Here is a 26371-nt window from a genome sequence, read left to right as displayed (position 1 = left end):
GGCGTAAACTCCCTCCTTTTTTCTTCCTAAATGCCGTCTTTCCATCGCCACTCTCGTTCCCTCCTCTGCTCCTCCGGTCCTTCCATACGCGTTGTTGTGTTTTCTTCTTCTTTCTTTCTTTTTCCTTCTTCTTCCGCCGAGTGCGAGTTTGACAGGCCTTCAGAGAGAGAAACACAGAGGGGAGAGGAATCAAACAATCCCCTCAATTAGACGGCCCACACAAACGTGCGTCTGAACTCTGTACCATCTTCATCAGCTGTCGCAGTTTTCATCTTTCAGTCGCAGACACCTTTGTTCCCGAGTTGAAAACACACTGTTCACAACAAAAGGCAGAGGAAAAACCATTTAGCTTTGAAGAACAGGAAGCCGCGACGAGCTTTTAAGGTTTATTTGCATCTTAGAGGAGGGAGTCTCTTTCTCTCTCTCTCTCTGCTTCTCCTGCCTTAATTGACCCATCAGTTTGCTTGAAATTTGCTAAATTTACTCAAGCGGTGCGATGGCATTCACCATGCAGATGGATCTCTGCTGATTTTTGCCGCAAGATTTAATATAATCTGGCACATTTTGAAAAGGTTTGAAAGCAATTAAGCATGAGACGGCAGATATGTGGAGGGCGTGGGGTGGGGTAGGATGCACTTACAGTGCAATAATTATGATTACAAACAAGGAGGGGGGGACACAGTTGGATATCTGATGTGAACGAATAATAAGCGGGTGGATTTTACACAGGTCAGGGACGCAGAGGAACCACATTGGTCTCATGCCACTAAGCAGACTTTCAGCTGCTAACTGAGGCTTGATGACAAAACACAATGGATATGCACTTAAATCACACACACACATACATGCTGTCTGCACGCATGCATGCAGACAGCATGAGACCGCAGGCTGCAAAAGAAGCGAAAGAGAAAGTAAAACACAGGAAGTGAGAAGCATGAAGTCCACGCAGAGAATCTCCGGACGTTCAGGGATGAGTCAATACTGTAGTAACACTGCGGCGCACTGCAGCATACCTGGAGGGGCTCAGACCTGTTGATGCAATCTGTGCTAGGACGTCTCCACTTTTCACTTTGCTGCCATCGGTCTCCTCGACTCTCGGCTGTCAACCTCTCTCCCACTCCCAACTTTTCCTCCCACGACTCCCACCTCCTCCCCTCCTCCATCGCTCATGTGTTGCTGAGAAGAGAAGAAAAAAAAAAGTCTCTCACACCGTCTCATTATGCTATTTTAGTCACGCTTTCTTTTGCACTTTGTATCTGGATTGTCTTGTACTTTTATTTAAATCCAAAGTTCAGTGGATGTGAATGCAGATTTTACTTATTTGGCTTTTTTTTAAAAGCTTCCTGAGGATAGAAACAAGCAAACAGGTTGACCTTTGGGAGATTTTCCTCAGATGCTACTGACAAACTTGCTTTCTGTCTCCATTTTTTTACGCATCTGTCTTCTTCCCTTCCACCTCCTCCTCCTCCCTTTCTTTGCCTCCCACCATGAGGCACCCAATCTATTCTCTCCCCTTTATGAACCATCTTCCTTCCTTCTAATTCTCTGAATTACTCCCTTTATCCATCTCTCTGTCTTCCACTTAACTCTCCAGCCTGCATTGCTGACCCGGGAGCCTCAGAGCCTGTTCTTTCAACCGTGGCCATCATGACCATAAGCTGAGTCGCAAGGCTATTTATATTTGTTCCTAATGAGGTGAGATTTCTCTCCGCCATAGCAACGGTCTCTATGGATACCCTGCACTTGGATACCAGATCCCATCCTGTTTTAAATGTCTTATTATGGGCTGCACCCCCACCCCCCCTTCCTCTTGTGTGTCATAGCCTAATTAATTCTGAATTATTCGCCTTCGTGTCAACGCTGCAGAAAAATCGGCTCAAATTTGCCACCGAGCTGACAGCATCAGCACGAGTTTACATCAGTTCAGCCGGTCAGTTCAGTGCAATGGATCAGCACAAAAGCACAACCTGATGCACAGCTCACTTCTTCCAAATCATCAACTTCTGCAGAGGAGAGACCTCTACAGGTGCTCTCATTATTTGAAACGCGCACACACATATTTTTCAGGAGTACCTGTCTGATGTGTGCACGATTGTGAGACGCTGATGGGTGCGCCACTGATCAGGTCTGAGCCCGTGAGCCGGTGAGGAAGCGGTTGCAGTGCAAGACCCAGGCAGCTGAGCTCAGATCATTAGAGGAGCTCTCTGTGGATGGGTGGGGGGGTCACACAGGTGCTGAGTGGCAGCCGCCGTCTCATTTCCTGCCACAAAGTGAGACAGCCAATCAATAGGGCGACAGAGCAACTTCTGGAGAAAGCCACAGCGGTGAGAACACACGCGCACGCAGACACACACACAAACACACAAACACACATACAAGCACAGACAGGGCACAGTGTCTTTGTATTTACAGTAGCACTTGGAAATGTTCCCTGCCTTCTCCTGATGACAGACGCTCTGAGACAGCAGCATGCACATGTACTCTCACACACACACACACACACACACACACACACACACACACACACACACACACACACATGCACTGACAGGTGCTGCATTGTTATGGCATGTCCAACTCTGGCAGCTTGTTTTCCTCAGACCTCTCACCCTGTGTGATGACTCAGAGACGGGGAGATGAAAGGAGCGGCAGGGACAGGGGGCTGGGGGAGGGAGGGTGAAGACAGGGTGGTGGTGGGGGGGGGCAAGTGGGTGGAGGTGGTTGGATGTGGGGGCTAAGTAAATCATATCATTAATGCTATGTTAAGAGATTGGTTTGACCTCTGCTTGGCTGTCTGCATATGCAAATGTCTGTGTATGCGTCTGGCCTTTGTCCCACAGAAGCAGGTGGTAGCAATGACGTCCGTCTTCTTCCCAGCAGTGCGCGCACACACACACACACACACACACCTACTTTCTCTGTGCGCTCTCCGTTGTCAGTCCCACTAGATCCTATCATGCTTGAAATTCACTCATCATATCGGGTGGCCTCACTGTGCCGCTCGCTGACACAAATTGCGTGCACGCATGCAAACAGACCCACCGACACACACACACACATATATACCGCATGCAGGAACACAGAGCACGCTGGACTGACTTGATTATACAAGCAGAGCGGCTCAACCTGACAGAGGAACAGGCACCGAAAAGGAAACACGAAAAGAATATAAAAGGCTTATTTGCCCGTGTTGTATAAGCATGTTTCATCTTCCCACTCTCGCCTACCCTCACCCACACAGGTTAGATCCAATAGCTGGTGCCAGGCCTCTATCTTGCAACACAAACATCTCCATGTGAAGGAAATATTGCAGTGGAGTTCATCTTTTTTTTTTCATAATCTCTTCCCTCTACACCCACACATGCACATAGTGGAGGGGGGAGGGTGGTGAGAGGAAGATTGGGGAGGGGGGGGGGGGTAAAAAAGGAGAGGTGGTAAAAGAAAATGAAAAGAGAAGAGGTGAGGTGAGGGGGGAGGGATGATGGCGGTGGTGGTTGAGAGGAAGAGAAGCGCTCATGAGAGCCAGGAGGTAGTTGTTATAGTAACTGTGTCTCTATACCTGTCAATCAGAGCTATTTCAGGCATCTCGCTTCTATGGGGAAAAAAAAAATATCGCACATAGCAGGGCCAGAGAGCTGCTTTAGTAGAGGCAAAATTATCAGGCAATGCACAGGCACTGATACTGGCAACTTGTGAGCTGACAGATAGCTGATCAAATTAACACCATAAATGAGATTTTAGCACTGTGCCTTTTCCTTTTAGAGCTTCTCGCACTCTCCTCAAAGAAAGTGAGCCAAAAGAGGAACGCTGAATGATAGCCAGGGTGTGTGCACACTAAAGAGGGGCCGTCACAGCAAAACTTATTCAATTACAATCACAATACAAGACTGCATACCTACACTGGATTTTTAGTTTGTGGTGCTTTCTTGGGAAGACAAAAGTCCGCTATTGTCCATTTTTCCCCGATCACACAGCGAGTAAAGGATTAATAATAATAATAAAAAGTCCTCCATGAAAACCTTTGGAATCACTCTAACAAACAGACAACCTGAACCAATCACAGGCAGAGGTTAAAAGTTCACACAGGTAGACCCTCATTAACAAAACACCTGAGAACTTCCAGCATCAGTCCTGTTTAAACTACAAGGAGGGTTCGTCCATGTATGTTTTAATCTCTATTAACTTTATAGAGCAAAGCTCCCAATTTACCAGTGGATATATGTACTTACTCTCACCTATGATCAGGAGCTCTGGGTAGTGACAGAAAGAACAAGATTGCCTCTCGCTTAGAGTAGAGCCACTATTCCTCCACATCAAAAGGAGCCAGTTAAGGTGCATCTGACAAGGATGCCTCCTGGGCGAGGTGTTCTGGCCAAGTCCCTATGGCAAGATTATATCTCTCGGCTGGCCTGGGAACACTTCGGGGTTCCCCCGGACAAGCGAGGGGAAGTGGCAAGGTCTGGACTTCTCTGCTTAGGCTACTGCCCCCACAACCCGACCCTGCATAAGCAGAAGAAAATGGATGAATGGAAGTTTTTGTTACATTTTTTAAAAATATTACAACAAATGGTTCAACACAACACAATACCTAGTCTCTGAATATAGAGCACATAGAACACAGCACACAGGCAGTGACAGATATGGCCAGTATTGACCATATTGTAGACAGGCAGCAAAGGCGATCAGTCATTGATGAGATTTGAGAGCGCTGAAGTGACTGAAAAGTCCCATCCTGATAAACCTTTCCCACGAGGAACTGAGCAAGCAGGTCAAAAATTCCAAAGGAAAGTGTTGCCGGAATAATTCTGTGTGTTATTTTTCCATTTATCCAAGACATAAAAATGTTTTTCCTTGCAGCGTGTGGAGGCAAACCAGTTAAAAGGAAAAGGACCATTGTGTCAACATTCCTGCTGCTAAATTTAGAAGCACATAAAAAAATGTGCTGCAGGAAGCATGCAGGTGTTTTTACTGAGAAACCCCTGCTGCTGATTTTGTATATTGTGATGAATGCCTAAAGCTTGCGTGTGGTTCTAATGTCAGTTCTAATGTAATTTGTGTAGATCTTTATCTCAGTGGAACTTCCAAGCAAACATCCAATTTTGTTACATTTTTGGGATTTTTTCCATGTTGGACAGTTTTTAGAGCTTGACACAGTCACTGTGAACTCACACTCATTAGGCAGGTGAGGAAAAAATGCTGTAAACAAACAATGCTTTCCAAAATGGAAGTGTTAATCATTTATTTTCACCAATCAACAAAATGCAGTGAATGAACAAAAGAGAAATGTAAGTCGAGTCAATATTTGGTGTGACCACCCTTTGCCTTCAAAATAGCATCAATTCTTCTAGGTACACTTGCACACTGTTTTTGAAAGAAATCGGTTGGTAGGTTGTTCCAAACATCTTGAAGAACGAACCACAGATCTTCGGTGGATGTAGCATCCTTCTGTCTCTTCATCTAATCCAAGACACACGCGATGATGTTGAGATCAGGGCTCTGTGGGGCCATACCATCACTTCCAGTACTTCTCGTTCTTCTTTACGCTGAAGATAGTTCCTAATGACTTTGGCCGTGTGTTTGAGTTTGTTGTCCTGCTGCAGAATATTTTTATTTGGGGCCAATAAACAGTCATTTATATTTCTGAAAGTGTTCTTTGTTTACAGCATTTTTTTCCACAGGTGCCTAAAACTTTTGCACAGCACTGTATGTATTTCTATCTCTAAATATGGTTGATAGAAAAGTTCCTGATTTTTCACTGTCATTTAAATGTTTATCTGGTAATTACTTTGGTGTAGTATAAAAGGACATAAGGCTGGTCTTTATCATGTCTTTTAAATAATAATTATGCCCTCCTTAACATTTTTCAAAGCAGTCCATTGAGGCAGGTTGGAGTCCTTGCTGAGCCTATTTTGGCGCCTGGGCCTTATGTTTGACACCCTTTCCATAAACCCTAGAGATGCTTGTGTGGCAAAATCCCAGTATATCAGCAGCCACGTTCAGTCACTTAATCCCTTTTCCTTCCTCATTCTGAAGCTCGGTTTGAACTCCAGCAGGTCGTCGTGTCCGTGCCTTCGTGCCTAAACGCTCCGAGCTGCTGCCGAGTTAAATAAGTATGCCTGGTAAGTGGCTGGTTAGTGTACGAGCTTCAGCTCTATATTCCATTATTTTATTAAACTGAAACACTCTTTACATAAACCCTAGGACAAATGAAAAATTGCCCCAAATCCCCCGTTTGGGTATCTCTGCGCAGCAATTCCTCTAATCGAGTATTTCTTTGCAATTATCAACATCATAGCCAAAGAAAAGCCTCGGTTCAGCCTTATTACCGACAAACACATGGTGAGGAGGAGAGCAAAGCGATGAGAGAAAGAGAGAGAGAAGAGTGGGGGAGTAAGAATAGTGTGAACACCAATATGGCTGAGTGCGGAGTTTGGGAGCCATTAGGCAGAAGGTAATTAATACCTGTCACTGCAGTGCTCTGTTCGCTGCCTTTATTCTGTTTCAGACCAATTAAAATGTGACACTCCTCCGGTGGAGAACGCCTTGTTAAAATTAAACGGCAGAGACGCACAGACACCTTTGATAAACACATCCAGAGCTACAATTGGCTTTGGCAGCAGCGGCGGCAGAGCCATGCTGTATAGATATACACAGAGAGAAAAACATGGCAGTATGTATGTGTTGTGTCACTTCCAGTAGGAGATGCGAGCTGTTAGATCTGATTAAAACTGTGTTTCCTTGTGAGTCTCACTCCAAAGCGCGAGCGCGCACACTGACGTAATCTTGCGAGACGTTTATGAGCCAGGAGATACTGACCGGTGTAGATAACTCACTGCCAGCGATTCGCAGCTCGGACAGCAAGGACAGACGAATGGTGAGCAAAAACAGATGAGCCAGGGGAGCGAGGAAATGCCAGGTGGTGTACAAAAATAATAATTATTTAGAAAAAGAGAAAACGCTTAAGAGCAAAGCAAAAAAATCTGATAAGAAGGAAAACAAAGGATGGGAAGAGCACAGAGGGAAACTTAAGTGAAATATGGTGGGGTTTTTTTTTTTTTTTTAAAGAGTTGTGGTGGTAGGAACTCGAGAAGACAGATTAGACAGAAGAGAGGAGAAAATGGAGAGAGAGGTGGAGTGATGGATGTAGGCAGGGGACCAGCAGCTCTCTGCCAACATCTCCATGCATCCTTCCAGACATCACACTGCGCTGCCATCTGCCTCCCTGACACACACACAAACGCGCGCGCGCACACACACGGGGAGGAGATATGCGAAATCATTAGCGTCTCCTGACACTGAATAAATATCTCGGGATGAAATCTGTCTATGGAGAAATCACCTGCGGGGAAATATGATTGGATGAGATCACGACCTCACTGGAACGTAATTTGCATGTCATCTAAATGGGATCTGCCCCCAGTGCTCGGGGGTCAAAAAGCATCCGATTAGTTGGATGGGACAAGTCAATCTCTGATTGGCTGACAGAAACAACAACGGCAGGTAGTGCTGCTTCACACCCCCTCCTCCCCCTCCCCTGTGAACTGCAGGACTGCCCTCTTCTGGCTGCTTTACAAACCTCCACAGTTTAAGGAGAGGAAAAAATAAATAAATCAATAAATAAAAGACATCTGAAACACATAAAGACAAACAAATGGCGTCTAGTTGCTGTTGTTTTTAATCTCAAAGGTGATGGATAAAAACAAAAACACAAAGAGCAGGAGTGGCACACACAGAGTGTCTCGGTTAATCACATACAGAGTCTTATTTATACATATATTTATATAGCAGAGCCATTTCTCCCACTTGTACAGCCTCTTGATTGTAACACGGAAATAAACCCACATTCCCGGGGTGAGAGAGCGAGAGGAAAGAGTGAGAGAAACAAAAACAGTCATCTACATTAGAAAACCTACCGGCCATTCGTTTTTCTCTTGTTGTTTTTTTTATAGATTTATACATCAGAGAAGCATCAGTATTCATTACAAAAATAGTAATATAGTTAATATAGATGCGCTGGGAGATTTGATTGAGTCAATACAGATGCACAGTCTCCAGCGAGGAAATGAAGAGCCGCTCTGTGCGCCTCGATGAGTGTTGTTACAGCAGTCCACCTCAGTCAAAGAGTCAGTTATCATCGGAAAGAGGTTAAGGGTTTAATTTAATCAACAAAACTTTTAGAAAATGAGTACATAAAAAAAATAAAGAGGAGGAGGAGGTGTTAGTGCACTGATGAAAGCTGAAACAGTTTTAGGGAAAAGTGCTGCCAGGATCCAGAAAAACATGCGCTTAACAAAAAGAAAGATGAGTTACAGAAAAGTGTTAAAGGCTTTTCAGCAGCTCCACCTTCACACAGCTGCTGTCAGGAGGAGAAAAAGTGTAAGACGAGTGGAGGAGCCCATGGGATTGAAGTGTTATTGCTGGGGATGTTTGTTTGTTTTTTTTTTAATTTGGTGTTAACATGTGAGGAATACGGGGATGAAGAGGGGAGTTATTGCTGAGGGTAGTAGGGCTGTTGCTGAGGGGGTTGTTGGGGGTAGCCTGGGTAGGGCTGTCCTGCTGGAGCAGTTCCTGGGTATCCTCCCTGACCCGGAGTCTGGTAGGGCATGTAGGGCATGTTGGGCATGTTGTACTGGCCGTAAGCATAAGGATTGTAGCCCATAGGCATCTGGTAGTACCTGCAGGGAAAAGACAACAGACGAGACAAACTTCAAACATTGTATAATCAAAACACTTCAGAGTCAAAGGTTGCAGACTTCATTTAAAAGTTATAATGAAGCAAGTAACGCCCTCTTCTAGCATCAGTATACAGAGCTAGAACTGAGTTTGGGTTTAATGGCATTTGCAGCTGGTAAAATTAAAGACCATCTATAGATTTTTAATTGCTCCATGTTTACTGAGAAGATATTTCATGCACCAATGAGAATGCGAACCGGTCAACCTGCAGCAGTTTTTTTTTTTGTCACTTTAAGGACCAAATGAGGTGCTCAGATCTGAGAAATCCACTGGAAAAAAAAACAAAAAACAGAGAAGACAGATTTGAAAACTGACCCAGGGTAGCCTTGGTAGGTGGGGTAAGGTGGTCCCTGGGCCTGGGGTGCCATGGGTGGTGGGTTGTTAGTGGGAGCGGCAGCAGGTTGTGAGCTGGCGGGTGTGGTGGAGGCTGCCTGAGGGATCACGCTTGGTGGAGGTGGCCTGGCTGGGGGCTGGGGCTTTGACTCGGGTTGTTGAGGCTGCACAGGCTGGAAGACGTAGAGGGAGAGAACAGAAAGATGAGCACACGACTGACAGATGTTGATAATATTCAATGCTGGGCTGAGTATCCGCTTACAAAAACGGTTCTGGGTGCAGGGGTCGGTCCAGGAGCCGGGGCGGCGGGGCCGGAGGGGGCAGCGGGAGTGCTCTGATAGGCGGGAACGTTGAAGGCTGGAGCGCTGGGCTCTCGAGCGATGCTCTGCTGCAGGTCCCTGAGAGCAAAAATCGAACATCACAAATAAAATAAAACAGAACCCAACTGCAAAAACAGTCTTCCTTCTTGGCCAGCTTGGAATGACCGTGCGGGTACGTACTTGAGGAGTTCATCGCGCTCCGTCTTACGGGCAAAAACGATGTCGCTGCATTTGTTCTGGAACTTGAGCAGGATTTCTGTCAGGTCGTTGTAGAACTGAGCGGGGAGAAACAAACAGGGACAAAAATAACTAACCCGGTTTGGGACGCACAAAAGTAGAGCACATCTGACAAAAGATATGCATCGCTGCGGCACGGCTGGTCCCGCTGTTCTGCTGAGCACGTACCTTGGTGCCCTCGCGCAGGTTGTTGCTGATCTCCATGTAGCTGTCGTGGGCCGAGGCCAGCTTCTTGAGGACCTCCTCCCTCTGGTTGGAGTCTGCGTTGGACTGCTTCAGGCTGCTGAACTCCTGGTGGGAGGTCTGGAAGCAGATCGCAGGTCGAGAGGACGGTTAACCTCCGACTCCTTTTATTATGTATGCACTTTATGTCCATCTATACATTCTTTTAATCCGATACAGTTAAAGCATCATTCCCGTGAGGGAATTCTGACCCAATTTAAGCAATAAACACATAAAACCCGCACACTTCCCACCAAAGCTGCCTGTACCTGAACTTTCCCCAGCAGCTCTTCCTGTGTGCGGAGGCTGGCCTGCACTCGCTGGTTGTAGCTGCCGTACAGCTGGTCGAGCTGGCCCAGCGACAGCTGCTCCTCATTGATTGCTCCATCCTGAGCCAGCGCCGTCAGGAAGGTGGTGGACATGTCAAAGGTCACGGACTTGATCTCTCCCTCGATAGTCTCCCTCTCTTTCTTTACCTCCTCCAGCTGAGCGAGCAGAGAGCGCAGCACGTTCACTACCTACAGGGGAAGGTAGACACATGACTTTTCCACAGTCCGACATTAACCTCTCACCCTCGTTACAGTGAGTCCAGCAGCTGGAGAGAGGTGCAGTTCTTTCAGTTCTGCTTGCTTAGTTATTTGAGCTCCCCAGTGAAACACAACACAGTATCAGCAAAAAAAAAAAAAGAAAAGAAAAGAAAAAGGGAGGCAGTGAGGGGAGGAGGTAAAGGGCCATAAGGAACACAATGTCCACCGGGGGTTTCTGTGCAGCAGGAGTCGACGTTTATGGGACACACACATAAAAAAAAAAAAAAAAAAAAAAAAGCACATTCCCAATATTTAAGCTCACAAACAAAGATGTAAAGATGTCAGACAGACCTCGCTGCCCTGTAGTGTCTTGGTCGGGTTGGCAGAGGGGATGGCGGCGTTGAGCTCGTTCTCTGGTTTACACAGCAGGGCGATCATGTCACAGTGGGTGTTGTAGCGGTCCCTCACCACCTGGTCGGCCTGCACTGCCTTGTCCAAGATGTTGCGGAAGTTAGCGCCCTCTGTGTAGGGAGAGGATTAGAGGGACTAAGAGAGGGCTTTTTACAGCGCATAAACTTGCACGACAAGTTTGTGTCCAATAAATTAGGAATTTCCTGTTGTTCTTTTGCAGCGCGCTCAGTGTGTAATGGCCCCAATAAATAAATTTTTTTTAAAAAGCGCCCAACACCAACAACAAATGAGAGCAACAATCTTCCTTGGCATACCGCTTCGAAGGGGCTTGTAGAGGTCTCCAGAGGGAGTTCTGCTCCAGCGCTGGCTGAACTTGGTCCTCAGCTCATTGTCGGTCGTCTCTTCATTGTCCAGCATCTTCAGAGACTAAAGGACGAGAACACAAAGACGCTGAGAGGACAAAAACACCACCGATACACATCGATTAGCACAAAAGTGCTGTACATCTAAAATAATGAGAGGACATAACACCAGCATAAGATAACAGAGTTTAAAGACACATAAAATGAGGAAACCCGAGTAAGAAATGATACAAAAAAGTAATCAGAACCGATTCTAAAGGTGGGTTTTCAAACGGGTTTGAATATGTATCATGTTGGGGAGGTCCTGATGACACATGAGGAATCTGTTAGACTATTTGGATATTCTTATTATTGTTATTATAATGTCAGGATACGGAAAAATTGCTTATACAGCTGGTGAGATCCTGTCATTGTGGCATGTGTTTTAACAGCTTTTTTGTAAATGTGGGACCGGAGCTGGCTACAACAATTCCAAAAAGTAATCACAGCGAAATGTCACTGATAGAAATAAATTCAAAGACTATGTTCTTGTCGGGAGTTACTGAATTAGATATTTCAGATGTAGTTAACAACTGTAAGAACAAGACCTCTACTGATTGTTTTGGTATAGATATGACATTAGTTAAACGAATCATACATAGCATTGCCAGACCTCTAGCTTATATATGTAATTTATCATTTCAAACGGGGAAATGCCCAAAGAAAATGAAAATAGCTAAAGTTATACCCATATATAAAAGTGGAAACAAACACATCTTCACTAACTATCGACCAGTGTCCCTGCTCCCGCAGTTTTCTAAAATATTAGAAAAACTTTATAATAATAGACTAGGTAAATTTATTGACAAACATAAACTAATCAATGAAAGTCAGTACGGATTTAGGACAGGAAGGTCAACTTCAATGGCTATCATTGATGCAATAGAAGAGATAACCAACAGTCTGGATAGAAAAAGACATGCAGCAGGGATATTTATTGACTTGAAGAAAGCATTTGATACGATTAATCATAGCAGATTATTTAAAAAATTAGACAGATATGGTATTAGGGGAGTGGCCTTGAAATGGATCCAAAGTTATTTGACTGAGAGACAGCAGTATGTGAAGATGGGCGAATTTGAATCGGGGTATTTGGGCATTAGCTGTGGAGTGCCACAAGGATCAGTTCTGGGACCAACTCTATTTAACCTTTATATAAACGACATATTTAATGTATCAAAGTTATTAAAATTAGTTATATTTGCTGACGACACCAATATTTTTTATTCTAACGACGACCATAGTGACCTAGTACTTAACATTAACAACGAGTTAAGGAAATTAAAAATATGGATGGATGTTAACAAATTATCTATAAATTTGAGTAAAACCAAGGTAATGTTCTTTGGGAATTACAATGTAAATGAAGATACTGTGATAAAAATAGATGGTGTAGTCATAGACGTAGTATCAGAAATAAAATTCTTGGGAGTAATGATTGATAGCAAATTATGCTGGAAATCACACATCAGACATATACAAAATAAAGTGTCCAAAAGTATCTCAATAATTACAAAAGTTCTCTGCATCACCTGGCTATACTACAAAAATGTGCTATAAGAATAATGTATTCTTTGGGTTTAATGGTAGGATAAAGGTAGGATATTATAGTCACACTAATATTTTGTTTTTGCAGTCAAAACTATTAAAATTGATTGATTTAGTTTAATTCTCGACTGCTCAACTCCTATATAAGGCAAATAAGGGTATACTGCCAGAAAATATCCAAAAGCTCTTTACACATAAAGAAGGAGGTTACAATTTGAGGGGATGTAGTAACTTTAAAAGGCAGATAGTTAGAACTACCAGGAAAAGTTTGTGTGTGTCTGTGTGTGGAGTGAAACTTTGGAACAGAATGGATGTAGAGCTCAAGCAATGTCCAAATATTCATCTGTTTAAATCGAGGTACAAAAAATGTATATTGTCAAGGTACAAAGAGGAATCGAGTGTGTGATTGTTTATCGATGATAGTAAATAATAATATATTCTTTGTATTATTTCTTTCTTTTTTCTTTGTTTATATATAGAATGTTAACAACAAATACTTATATAAACAATTATTTTGTAGAGTTGAAATGGACACTGTTGATTATTGTCTTACGCTGTTGTTATTACTGTTATCTCCATTATTAGGAAACAGTAGACCAGAATTAATTCTTAAAAGTAAAATTGATGAAGTTACAACTATACAATGGAAGCAAACTTCATTGATATTTTCATAGCTAAAATATAAATAATATACGGAGAGGATGTAATGACCATGATGGTGATGACTGTGATATTCAGCGGTGGTAACAAAGACTGTATTATTGATGCTAAATATTTACACTACTGTATGTCGTAATTATGACAATGCGATAATTTTATAACCGTAATTGTATGTCACAAATATTTAAATGTACTGCGCAACTACAAAATTTAAAACTCAGATAAGATTGTAGGGGTGGGAGTTAAAAAGCTTGTCTTCATCCCACTCCTTTTCGAGCTAAACTTGTTTTTTCTTTTTTTGTGTAATTGTACATTACAATAACTTTATTATTTGGTTGCTCGAATAAAAGACATTCATTCATTCATTCATTCATTCATTCATGTGTTTTCAGAAACTGCCACACTTGAGACACACGAAGCAGCGATTATAAACTTTGCTCGTCCATATTTGTTTGCCTCGTGTACTTTTTAATGATCACTCAACATGCATGTTAAATAAAAAAACTGAAACTGCAGTTTAATTAAAAATAAAAACTCAATATATAAAAAATTAAAATCTCAAATAATAGTCATTTTTTGGCGAGCTCAATTGTATTTGTCTTTTTTTTTTTTTTTTTACCTCCTTTTAGTCTCATTAATGACTACTTTTTAGGAAAATTAGGGCATTTCAGTTTGGACTTTTCAACTCTGCCAACAAACTTTGAGGCAGATTGTGCTTTATGTTTTCCCTCCCATCTGTTTATTTGTTTGTCAGCATGATGTTTAAAAAATGGGTTGGCTGAAGCCGGTGGACAGACAGTCCTTGGCCCAACGATCAGTGGATTAGATTCCTGTGATGATGCGGATCTGGGATTTCCGCCACTAGGAACGATTAAGAGTTTTTTTTAGCATTAATACGCTCTTCTGGTAATAATGGTGGTAGTAAACTCCAACATTCGCGGCGTCCAAGCCAGGATTCATATGCTACGTTTTGAAGAAAGCAAAGCCATATGACGAACAAGCTGTTTGCAGCCTGTTGTTCTAAAAGCGGCTTCTTCGCTTTGTTAAACAGATTTTGGGGTCGCTGCGAGCAGGAAGGTCAGAGGGCACGTGTCTGCTCGCGTCACCGACCTCATCCAGGATCTCTCTGTTGCGGGTCAACAGCTCGGGCAGGTCTTTGATGAGCTGCTCGATGCTCTGCAGTCCTCCGTGCTGCACGACGTTCCTGGCCTTCTCAGCAATGGATTGTGGGATGGAGTCTCCTGACAGATCCTCCAGAGCAGCTGGCAGGTTTAGAGACGCCAACACCCTGATGGAGAAACGCATCATCTGTCAGTTATTACGGCTGCTTGAACATTAATTTGTAGCTCGTCAGCACGGAGCTCATTAAAAACAGCTTTTACAAAGTTTACTTGACGAAAACGAGTTAAAGTAAATATTTTCATTTTACTGCTTTAATTGAATGACAATGCACTCATGTTGACGTCGTTGGCTCAAATTTCTAATAAAGATCTTCAAACGATGTGCTGAGAGCGCCGCACTGACGACACGAGTGCTTTTATCGACACGTTAATGGTACCTGATGCTCCCTCATGTTATGAATTATTAAATTTATTTACAGAAGCACTTACTGACATGTTAACAGGAAGACACAGAGTGGTTTACACAAACAGCAACTCATATGAGAGTTTCCACATAAACTCAGATGGTGAAGTCGTTCTTTTTACGTTACACAGAGCAGGACATCTTCCAAGAAATACTCCTGCATCAGAACACATGGTCACCACTGCTCTCACACGGACCTGATGTGATGTCATGCAAACTTTGAGAGACATGACAGGCAGAATCCCGAATAGAAATCTTTGAATCTTCACCATCTTTAACACACGAGCCAATCGTGTCGTCACACTCTCATTCATAGTAGTTTGTAGGCTGCCTTCTTTCAGCTGCTCCCTTTAGTTGTCGTCCCCATCTCACCCATTCCCAGCATCCTCCTCTGTTCTCCTTCACTACATCCATGAACCTTCTCTGTGGTCTTCCTCTTCTCCTTCTGCCTGACTTTGTCTCCAGATCTTGCTCACTCTCAGCATCTCCAGCTCCGCCTCCTGTCTTTTTGTTAGCACCACCGTATCTAAGCCGTACATTGTGTACTATCCTAGATGTTTCCTTTTGCTGTGTGTAGTAAAGATGTAGGTAAGTGTACTTTTTACACACCCATAACATGAATTAGGATTTCTTATGGTGCTCTGGTGGATAGGGGAAAGGCAAGTATGGTGGTGTTGCCTCACAGCAAGAAGATCCAGGGTCCTCTCGCCCTACGGTAGCTGATATAAGCTCCAGCAACCCTGACCTGGATAAGCGGAAGAAACTGAATGGTTGGCTCTGATTGGAGAAGCCACGTTGATCACGTTGCAGAAGCCATAATGGATGTGTTTTTTCTTTTTTTGTTTGTTTTGTGTGCGCAGTAAAAGTTACTTATGGGGAAAAAAGACCAGCTTCACCCGTGAGTCTATATATGCAGTTTTCAATGAAAACCAGAACATCAACATAATAGCTCATTCGGCTCATCCTGTGATCCATCACAGTTCACAGGTTCTTGTATTAAAGTCAGAAAGAAAGTGCACAAACTAATAAGAATTCAAATCCGCTGAGCAGTCACCGAGGCTCACAGTCAGTCATATCTAGGACAAACTCAATCTCATTCACTCAAATCTCACCAATACTCCAGGAGGAGCAGCAACTCTCATATTTCATTTAGATGGAGGCTTTAAAATTACTGCCACAATCATTGCCCCAAAGTGATGAGGCTTTCTTTAATATCATAAACCTTGTTTGCAGTAGCAAACTGGCTGATAATTCAGGTTCTCGCATAAAGCCCCACATATGATGGCGGAGAATCGCTCAGAGCTGGAGCTCATGTGAGCATATAGCTTTACAGACACAGCACAGCATACCCGTTGCAGAGATTAGTCGCCTCCCTCATGGTTCCCACCAGTCTGTTAACAGTCTCGGCCTTCCTCTGGCTGTAAATGCTCATGGACTGCTGCACGGCCATGGGAACCATCTTCTCAAACAAGTCTGAAGTGAAAAGATCGAGACAGGCAAATGGTTTTAAACAAAAAAAATAAATCAGTTTTCAGATCAGCTGAGCATCATTCTCAGCACAGTTTCTTTTAGATTTTTTATCATTTTCACTTTTATCTTTTTATTAACTTTCATCAGATTATTTCATCATGTCAGTATGGAGGTGTGTCCGCGGTTCGTACCTGAAAATTTCTGACTGAGTGGGGGTGTGATGGCGGCTGGTTTGACCAGCGCTGCTTTGCCGATTTGCTCGAGGTCTTTGACTTCAGGCACCCGGTCGTGGTAGATAAAGTCGTTGTCTTTCTTAGCTGCTGTGAGGGATCGGTTGATCTTGTCTGTCAGATCCTTAACGCTCACGTACTCGTCGTAACGAGACGCCACAGTCTTAACCAGCTCTGCTGCGTGCTGGATTGATCAAATAAGGGAGGAAAAGTTGTGGAGAAGCATTTAAAAAAAACAACAACAATATATATATATACACACATATACACATATACACATACACACACACACACATATATACACACAATATTATTATATTTTTTGTTTTTCTAAAGGGCTGTAAAGCGAGGGGAAACCTGTGTACCTGCAGACGAGCAATCTCCTCCCCGAACCTCTTCTTCTGCTTGGCCAGGACACTCTGATGCAGCTCGGCATTGGCTTGCATGATGCAGTGCTTAGCTGCAAGCACCGGAAGCACTTCCTGAAAATAAAAATACTGACGAGGGAGCGGCAACCACAGAGCAACACGCAGGCATGCAGACATATATAAAAACACACGCACATACACGCACAGTGGCAACGCAAACCATAAGATGGCAGGCGCACATCAGCGAGGTAAAAAATAAATAAATAAATAAAATAAAAAAATCAAATTAAATAAATACAAAAATAAATTTAAAAAAAAAAAAAAAAAAAAAATCACAGAAGCCAGTGACAGACAGGGGTGACAGAGAGGCGTGCAAACACAACACAAGCGCGCACGCACAGACACGACCAGGGCAAACGCCAGCACCACGGCGAGGGATGCAGAAAGAAAGGAAGACAACGAGAGAGAGAAACAGAACAGGCCATGAGTGTTTTAACCTTCCAGAAAAAGCTGCTTCATCAAACATCCCAAAACCAGGTGTGTGTGTGTAGTGTAGAATGGGTCCACTGTCAAGCTTTTTAAAATGTTTTTTTATTATTACCTGGCAAGTTTTCATACTTTTAGCAATACAGCTCCTACTACTAATATATACAGAGGCAACTGAGGGAAAGAGTTAAGTCAACTTCCTCCTGATTGGCTGCCCCTTGCAAACAGAAGCTTTTATCAGCAGGCGAGTGGGACAGCTGTGCTCACATATTAAGCATGACTGAGCTGTCTGAATCCTAAATCATGTCCTCATTTTTCAAATCTCTGGCCATGTTTAATATGAGTGTTACGGCTCAGCAGGGTCTGGAGTGATTTTCGTCCAGTAGGTGTTTTCTCCTGTCGCGTACTTTAGGTACTGACCTTGGCAGCTGGCCACAGTCAGCAATTAGGACAGGTAGGTCAGGGAGGGGAGCGCAGTTGTCCTTGCAGTGCAGTGACTTTGTGTTTTAGCTCAGAGGGAGAGGAGGGTTTAACTTACTCTGTTTTGTTATGTTCCTTCTTTTGATGGTGATCATGACTCGTCTGTCTCTTAGTTTAATTAATAATTATTATTTTTAAAAATCTTTATTCTGCTCCTTTTTTCCCCCAACCCAGAAACTTTACGTCCCCATATCCTCTGGACTTTTAGGTGAACGTAGCTATGAGGACAAACTGCTGTAACAGCATATATGAAGCTACTTTCTCGTCACACTTTATTTCCTCGTCACAAGAGCGAGGCATAATTAGTGACTTTTAAATAGTCCCAGATTTGTCCTATCAGAGACATCTAAAGATTTTTATTTATCAACAATAAAATATGGAGAAATAAAATCTCAGTAGAAGCTGAAAGCAAGTCTCGTTTTATACAATTAACTAACAAAATATTAACAGATTATGTTTTTTGTTGGCTGACAAATTGATTGATAAATCCTTTCAGCTTTAAGGTATGCAGATGGAGAATTTTGCGTTTTTATTGTAAGAAAAAATATTTTTCAATGAGCTATAATTTATATTTGTACAGTTTATATCAAACATCATTTCTAACACGTCACAGCTGTTACATTTAGACATGTGGAAATTCCCACATTTAAATACTTCAGTTATAACTTATAACAGCTGCCCTTTTCTCTGTTTCGATCTGCTTAACTCCAAAATATTAAACGTGCAGCGTGGACCTCTGTTAATGTGTGTGTGTCTATGTGTGGTTGCATCATTTAAATTGTTAGTAACTACTTTAAGATGTCTTTGATTAAACGGAGAGAAACCAATCAGAAAGAACAAAGGTCAATATGTAGTTGAGTATTAATCAACCAGTCACAGTGAAAACAGGATGGAAACAGAAAAATGACAACAGAAAGGGTGTGAATGGGACAGTCCCACAACCCGAGTATATTTCCCACATAAACACAAAACAATACACACAACCAGACACACTCTAAAGCATTAAGAGTCCACGCTCTGCATGTCTGCACCCCGCCGAGCACATGGCTGACCGTGGATGTGTGGCTTTCCATCTCGTGGTTAATGTGTAACTTTGTGTGTGTGTGTTCTTCATATACCTTGGGGAGGTTGTCCTTATACTGACACTGCTTGAAGGCATCTCCGTAGAAGTCTGCCGCCTGATTGGCCAGCTTAGCGATGACAGCGTCTTTCATCTTATCTACATGGTGAACAAGAGCCTTTTAAAAGGATGCACCAGGCAAAGACAAACACGTGAAAAGACTCCAGATAACAAGCTGCTTTACTCAAAATCACACATTAACCCTCGACCACTAACGCCGGTAGTCTGACAGTCCCAGGAAAGGATGGACCAAAGAACCAATTCCCACTTCCATTATTTATTTATTTTTAAGATTTGTTTTTTAATTATCACCAAATTCTTCACCAATTTTAGAAACTTGGAGTGTGCTTGTGATGCTTTTTTCCATTTTATGAGATTTACTTTAACATAATTTGATGGGAAGTATTTTTTCTCGGTATATCCAGTAAAACAGACCCAACGTTATTGATAATGATGCTGGTTGGTTGCTTTGGTCAAACTCTAAAGTGGTTCTCTGAGTGGTTTTCAGAGCTGACTGCTTCCACTACATTAAAACATCACAGCAATACATGTTAGAAAAGTAATCTACAACAAAATTACACAACTTCTCAGCAGATGAGTTTTTGTTTTTTTATATAAGAACCTATTTTATAATGTAATCTTTAAAACTCCAACACACAAACTGTGCAGACAGAATGGGGACAGAAGCTGAGAGTAACTGGGACCTAAACTGCTCCCATCAGCACTGGAAATTAATCTTGAGACCAAAAAAAAACAAAAAACTGCTTAAGTGGGTAATTAAAGATGATATATAATTAATTAAAGTACAATACTTCATTTTATTTGTAACATAAGCTTCTGTGAAAATGTTAACTTGCAAGATGGCCCACAGAGTAAAACTCTTAAGCAGTAGTAGAAGTGTCATGCACTTTTTAAAAGTATTCAAAGGGGCTTAAAATAGAGTCTGTGTTTTAAATAAATGATCATCAAAATGCACTGAAAGGCTTAGTCATGTCTTCAGGGTCAGGGCTTTGGTACCTGAAGTGGCTTTAAGAAAGAAGACCTCCTGGGCCTGGGCCAGCATGATGAGGCTCAGGGTGCCTACAGTCTCAGGGGAGATGTCCATGGTGGGCTCCCTGTTCAGAGCAGACAGCACTGTGTCCTTGATGTGGCCAAACGCCCCGCTGGCCAGCTAAAGGAAGACACCAAGAGGAAAAAAATGAATCCAATCCAAAACTAAAAGAAGATTTTTCCCCAAAAACAGAGCTAACTGTGGCTTTCAGCCAGCTTCCTGGGCCTCAAATGCAGCACCATCAGGTCACATGTTTGATAAGAGCGTCACATGTTAGAAAAGAAATAAAAATACAAATTTGTAAGTCCCGCCTGTTTCTGTCACACTCTGGTCTCGAGCTTGGAGTGAAACATGTCAGATTTGCATTTTGTTTGTTTGTCTGGTTAAACACTCTGCAGGCCTACTCTTTCTGAAGCTTTTCATCCTTCTGGGGAAGCAGATCAATGCAAATATTTATTATCATCAGTGGAAAAGTCAGACTGATGCATTTCACTTCAATTCCTCGAAACCTTAGAAAGATGGGGCTAAACTTCATGAAGTTCATCCTGATAAATTTCTGACAAAGAGGACAAAAATAGACGTACAGCAGAGTAAACCCAAAACAGCTGTAACAGGATGGATCATAAAGGTGCTACAAAGAGCTTTGAACATTTCCTGGCTTCAAACACACAGGCAACCGAAACAGAGGAGAGAAACACTCGGTGCATCTACTCTCTGGAGAACATTTGCACAAACATTTGAATCCTGGAAATTTTACCCCTTATCTAAATTTCAGAAACAAGAAGAATCAACTCAGTTAAAACAAACAAACGAACGAAAAACAACACAAAAACAAACACAAAAATTGAATATTTCTCCATATTTTTGTAAAAGACAGCTTGAGTGAACTGTTTTATGAGAGACAAAGGTATAAATTATCTTTTTTTTTGGTTTTGTTTAAGGAGAACTAAATATCATCTAAGTTTTAACAGTGATAGTATACTGTGTGTTACTGTGTGGTAGTACACCCACCTGATAGTATTTGGCAGAGGTCTTCAGTCCCTCGTCATTATCCAGATTCTGCTCTGAGGCGATCTGACTGGCCAGAGCTGCCACGTTGAACAACACACACGTCTTCTCATAGCCCAAACTGGCCAGAGCTGCAACACAAAGGCACAAGAAGGGCTCACTCTCAGTTCCACAACATAGTTGAGATTTTCCACTAACCAAATGTGACGCAGCATACAAAAACACGGCCACAATTTTCCTTTATTACTATGTAAAATGTTACTTTTCCTAAAATTTCAAAAGTTCTAGATCAACATGCTTTTATTTGATTGATTTCTATAAATTTTTATCTCCAACATGTCAAACCGTGTTTGTTCTTTGAATTATTGTGGTTTAGTCACAGTGCAAATAGATAAATAGTCATTTACAGTAAGTTTGTAAATTATTAAACTTCTGATAAAAAACACTGCTACACTTATAACAAACTGTTGATTGATCACAGTCACATGACGTTATCGCCACAAGCTTTAAGTGGCCAGTATCACAAAGAGGGAAAATCTCATTGGTCAGGTCGCACCCCTAGGTGTGTGTAGCTGCACTGAGCTGGGGATTTCCCATCCCAGCTGAGAGGTTTGCTCATTACATAGTTCTGAGAGATATTTAGAGACAGCGAAGTTGAGATAACAAGCACTGACAATATTGGAAAGTCCAGATTTTTGTGACTATGTCACTGCTTTTGTTTTTGTCAGGATTCTCTGTCTCTTCTTGCGCTGCATGGGTGAGAAAACTCACAGAGAGGACAAAGTGACATCAGTTTTTTCCCCACTGAATATTGTTTCAGGTTGTTGAAACAGCTGTTTGCATGGATTTACACAAACATCATTCCTTCAAACAGAAACAATCCAATGGTTGAGAACTCCAGCTGATCAATATGACATATGAGTAACTGTGTGTGCATGTGATTTCCCCTTGCTCTGTTACACAAGAAACACATGTCAGCACCACATACTTCTTTATGAAATCTTTCTAACTCCATATGACATCTTGTTGGGCCTGTTTCATATGTGCATTGAATTAAAAAGAATTGTTTCTCACTGGGTGTGTTTCATGACTGTGTATGTGAAAGAAAGATGAAAACACAAAGAGACAGGAGGAATAAAAGACAGAACAACAACTACGTACCTCAGGGGCAGAGTTTTAAATTTACAGGAATTAATGTGATATCATTTCCTCCTTTTACAGCCAACTGTTATACACACAATGACATGCACGTGTTCTTACGGAGGTAAAAATACGTGTTAAAAAAGCCAAACTTACCGAGCTTGACGGAGCCACCAAATAGCGATCCTTTATCAAAGGCATCCTTCCATGTGAAGGTTAAGCAGAGCTGCAGAAACAGGAAGAGGCTTTGTGTTTAAGTGCTTTGGCTCTGTAACTAACACACGGTCATGCGTGCTGCAGCTCAATCATTTACCTGGTTTTCAGAAAAGGGGAACTTGGGCTCGACGGCACACAGCTGATCATAATATCTGCAGAGAGTGATGAAACACCACAGATTGAAACTTTGATTTTGTTTATATCTAAATCCAGAAATAACATTTCTCTAAAAAGTACTCAAAGGGACTTCAATTCATGGCAAGTTAGGAAAAAAGTAATGAAGAGACTTTGAAACATAATTGAAATGAACCAGCGAGCTAGAGGTAGAGAATGTTATGACATCTGTGGTGTGAGGAAGCTCAGCCATTTCAGAGTCATCTGACAATGACTCAGGAAACAACAACACACACACGCACATACACACACACCTCGGCTCTTTGTCCTATCAGTATCAGCGCCTGTGATGTGTGAGCAGTCTATTCTGAGGTATGACATCAGGGAATCCCTTTTACCGATCCTTCAACATTTCTCTCCTGAACTCAAAACACATCAGTAAACACACACTGGCGTTTAAAACAGAACAAACTGCATACAAAGTTTGTATCCTATTCTCTCTCTCCCTCTGTCTCTCACTCACACACGCACACACACACGCACACACCTGAGCAGTGGAAAGGTGAGCCGAGGCGTGCCACCTGGTTAGCTTGAGAGAGAAAGAAAGGTTCCTACGCAAACAATGGTCACCATAGTGACACAATGCTAACATTCAGTGATGGCGGCTTAATCAGTTTCAGCATGCTTCTGATCGGTCCTGAGCAGACTGCTACTAAACCACAGGTCCCACATCACACACAAAAGTCTGTAAGTTAGTTTAACCAACAGATTATTATATTAATCTTTTTCAGACAGAATTATTTTTAAATTGGTTTCTATCAATATTTCCCTCAGAAAACCCAAGAAAACAAAAGAGCATAAACTAGCGCTCACACAGTAAGGAAATTTGTTCACGTTTTTAGAGAGACAGGACAGAAAAAAATACCTGGGCTGACTTTTGATCAATTATTTCCAGTCAGTTATTTAAAATCAAAATCTTAAAATAAACAAACACAAACTTCAATATACCTACCTACACAACAACAAAAGGTTGGGATCACAAATTTGCATACCTGGACACTTACTAAGGTAATATGAGAGGACTCTATGCATTAAATAAATCACGAGTCATATTAAAAAGGACAAAGTCCGTACCTGTATGTCACCCAGGAATAAGAAACAGGCCTGTTCAAGATATATTCATTGCAGAAGAAAGGCTACACTGAAACTAACCCACTAATATACTTTTGTGCCCTTATTTTGGAAGTTAACTTTAATCTCAGCGGTCATAAGAACACATAGGCTGCAGGTATATAATAACCCATCAAGTTTAAGAAAAGTCACAAATATTAAGCTGATTTTGTCCCCCAAATTGAAGTTTATAAACACATTTATCCCTCTCCCTGGAAAATACAATCTCCCTCTCCCCCCTCCCTCACCACAGCCTGGGGTTCAGGATCATTTGAGTGCCACATCTCTCTCATCCCTCATTAGTGCCATGCCTCATTTATAAGTACCGGTAAGTGTAGTTACACGGGAGGAAAGGCACCAGTTAACAACATAGAGGTGACAAGGACACAGAGGGACTTTGTTTCACAAAAATATATCACATCTATCCTACCAACTTCCTCTATGCAAAGCACTTAACACAGTGACACCATTTATGCTCAGCTTTATGGAGCTCTCAGTGACATCAGCAACTTCTGGCTGACAGGAAAAGGCACGGTCTGGACTCTCTCCCTTTTGTTTTTGCATCTGTAGATGAGCAGACACATACTGAGGCTTTTCTCACCAACACTGCCTCTGTGCTGACAAACGCGTCAAAACTGCCAGTTAGACGTGATTAAGCTGCATTTTGCTATTGCTAACACTCACACCGAAGGCTTCCTTCTCTAGGCATTTGCGACAGGTGTCTGTGTTTTAAGTATAAGTTTGTTTCTTACAACTCAGGTTCTTTTCTCACATTCAGAAAGTTCAAATTCAGTGTTTAAGCTAAATCTAGACAAGGTATAGTTTTCTTTAAGCCACTTTAGCGTAAAGGCCATAGCTATAAGTGTGAACCAGGTCGGCTTTCCATGCCCAATTTACCCTCACAAGCAACTGACAGTTCGGTTAAACCAGCCAGCACATCCCGCCTGTATTCCCCCCGCAGGGAAACTTGGCAGGAGTAACAAATGACTCAGTTATTTCCCTGAGAGCGTCCTCCTAGCATTTTAGCTCGGTGCTAGCAGCTCAAAGCTAACCCCGCTGGGTGCGGCGATGGCCGAGCTAAATCAGCGCCACAGGTGAGACAGCCGTTCGAACAGTTGGCGTTAGTTACATAGCAGGCGGTTCACGTGTTATGAAACAGTGTTTTGTTTTTTACCTGAGTAAAATCTCCAGGGAGCTCTCGTGTTTGTCTAGCGGCCTTCCCAGCGCGCTCTTGCGGAGCTTGTTGAGCTCCTCCACGGCGCGGAGATACTCTCCCTGATCCTCGCTCGCCGGGTAAGTAGACGTTACGAATTTCGACAGCGGTTTCACCAGATCCACTTCGGACGATTTTTTCAACGGGACTGAAATAAACGTCGCCATTTCGGCCCGTGAAAGCGCTTTATTAACTCAGAAAAAACAGATGGGAACAGCGAGCCAGGGACACAAACAAGAACGATCACTTCCTGGATTGTGACAAGCGACGTCAATTACGTAATGGGAAGCGCCGAGGCGCAGCGCGCAGACTCAGTGCCGCTTTACTGAGAAATGAGCAAATGGAAAGAGAAGGAGCTTTGATCTTCCTATTTTCCGTGATTGAACTCCGCCAAAACCTGGAGTTTAATCTGCTGTAAATTGCTGACCTATATACTGCCAAATATATCTGAAATTGAAAGCTATCACGTCACTGTCACGAGGTAGAAACTGCAATCAGTGTTTTGTTTATGTTTTTGCCAGTTTCCCTTATATGTATCTTTATATATACAGATATTATAAAATGTTATTTGGCAAAAAGAAAAAAATTCAAACGAGATCTGGCCAAGAAAACAACAGAAACTGAAACAATTATAACATAACAGTTCTAAAAAATATATCATAAGCGGCCAAAGAGCATTAGATTCATTACAATGTGGAACACAGAGTATGTACAATGAAGCAGTCATAAGAATATTTACAAAACAGGTCATTTCTTTATTTTATATATTCCTCCACTGCAAATCCAAATACAGCTTATTTAGCAAAATAAGCAATGATATTCGAAATTTAACAAATAGTATACAAACAGCTGGTTGTTCAGTTTGCCTTGCACAAGGAAGCTGAACAACACCAAAGGACCTAGAAGACCACTGAAGAATTCAAAAGTGGATGATGGCAGAATACTTTCTTTGGTTAAGATAAACAACTTCACAGCATCTGTGTCAAGAGCGACGTACCATTATCAGAAAAAAGCTTCTGAATGTGAAAACAGAGGTGTTTACAACTGATCTCAGCACAGCTATAGTCAGAGGCAGAATACCTGGAGGGGTTGCTGTGCTTTGGGACAAAAAAATAGACCCTGTGATAAAGCCCATTAGACTGGATGTAGACTGGTGTATTGGTATACAATATACACAGAACAATAGTAGTTTTATCATTCTTAATATTTATACTCCCTATGAATCTTGTCAAAATGAGCAAGAATACCTCAGTAGGCTGGCTTTTATTAATGCATTTATTCAAGACAATGATACTTACAGCATATATGTTTTGGGTGATTTTAATGCTG

General features: G+C 42.2%; 1 protein-coding gene across 2 annotated transcripts; it reads right to left on the bottom strand.

Moving 5' to 3' along the window:
• Positions 1-7657: 7657 nt before the first annotated feature.
• pdcd6ip (programmed cell death 6 interacting protein) lies at positions 7658-25319 on the bottom strand. 2 transcript variants are annotated; one of them, XM_086279188.1, is made up of 18 exons: positions 25004-25319; positions 22643-22697; positions 22486-22555; positions 21193-21320; positions 20148-20301; positions 19129-19229; positions 17042-17173; positions 16638-16860; positions 16326-16449; positions 14503-14680; positions 11098-11209; positions 10724-10893; positions 10115-10363; positions 9792-9926; positions 9567-9661; positions 9329-9464; positions 9049-9239; positions 7658-8675 (listed from the first exon to the last, which is right to left on the bottom strand). In XM_086279188.1, exons 1-18 carry the CDS (start codon positions 25207-25209, stop codon positions 8489-8491), a joined length of 2646 nt encoding a protein of 881 aa, XP_086135314.1. In that variant the 5' UTR covers positions 25210-25319; the 3' UTR covers positions 7658-8488. The 2 variants fall into 2 exon arrangements, with proteins under 2 accessions (XP_086135314.1, XP_086135315.1); XM_086279189.1 differs by having other exon boundaries at positions 17042-17158.
• Between the last annotated feature and the right edge of the window lie 1052 nt (positions 25320-26371).

Source organism: Aulonocara sp. 'chitande type north' Nkhata Bay, linkage group LG22 (genome assembly GCF_057382095.1).
Source record: "Aulonocara sp. 'chitande type north' Nkhata Bay isolate Kocher_YH1m ecotype deep benthic linkage group LG22, A_spYH_male_GT1.1, whole genome shotgun sequence".
Taxonomy (NCBI): Eukaryota; Metazoa; Chordata; class Actinopteri; order Cichliformes; family Cichlidae; genus Aulonocara; species Aulonocara sp. 'chitande type north' Nkhata Bay.
The sequence above is the reverse complement of the archived record's forward strand: the minus strand, read 5'-3'. Positions and strand labels throughout refer to the sequence as shown.

Bases quoted from the DNA above. Each gene is read 5' to 3' on its own strand.
- pdcd6ip (XM_086279188.1), bottom strand. From the start codon at position 25,209: ATGGCGACGTTTATTTCAGTCCCGTTGAAAAAATCGTCCGAAGTGGAT. The intron at 10,894-11,097 runs GTATGCCAAGGA...CTCCCTACACAG, and splicing joins CTACAAGCCCCTTCGAAGCG to AGGGCGCTAACTTCCGCAAC. The intron at 9,465-9,566 runs GTACGTACCCGC...TTTTGCTCTCAG, and splicing joins GAGCGCGATGAACTCCTCAA to GGACCTGCAGCAGAGCATCG.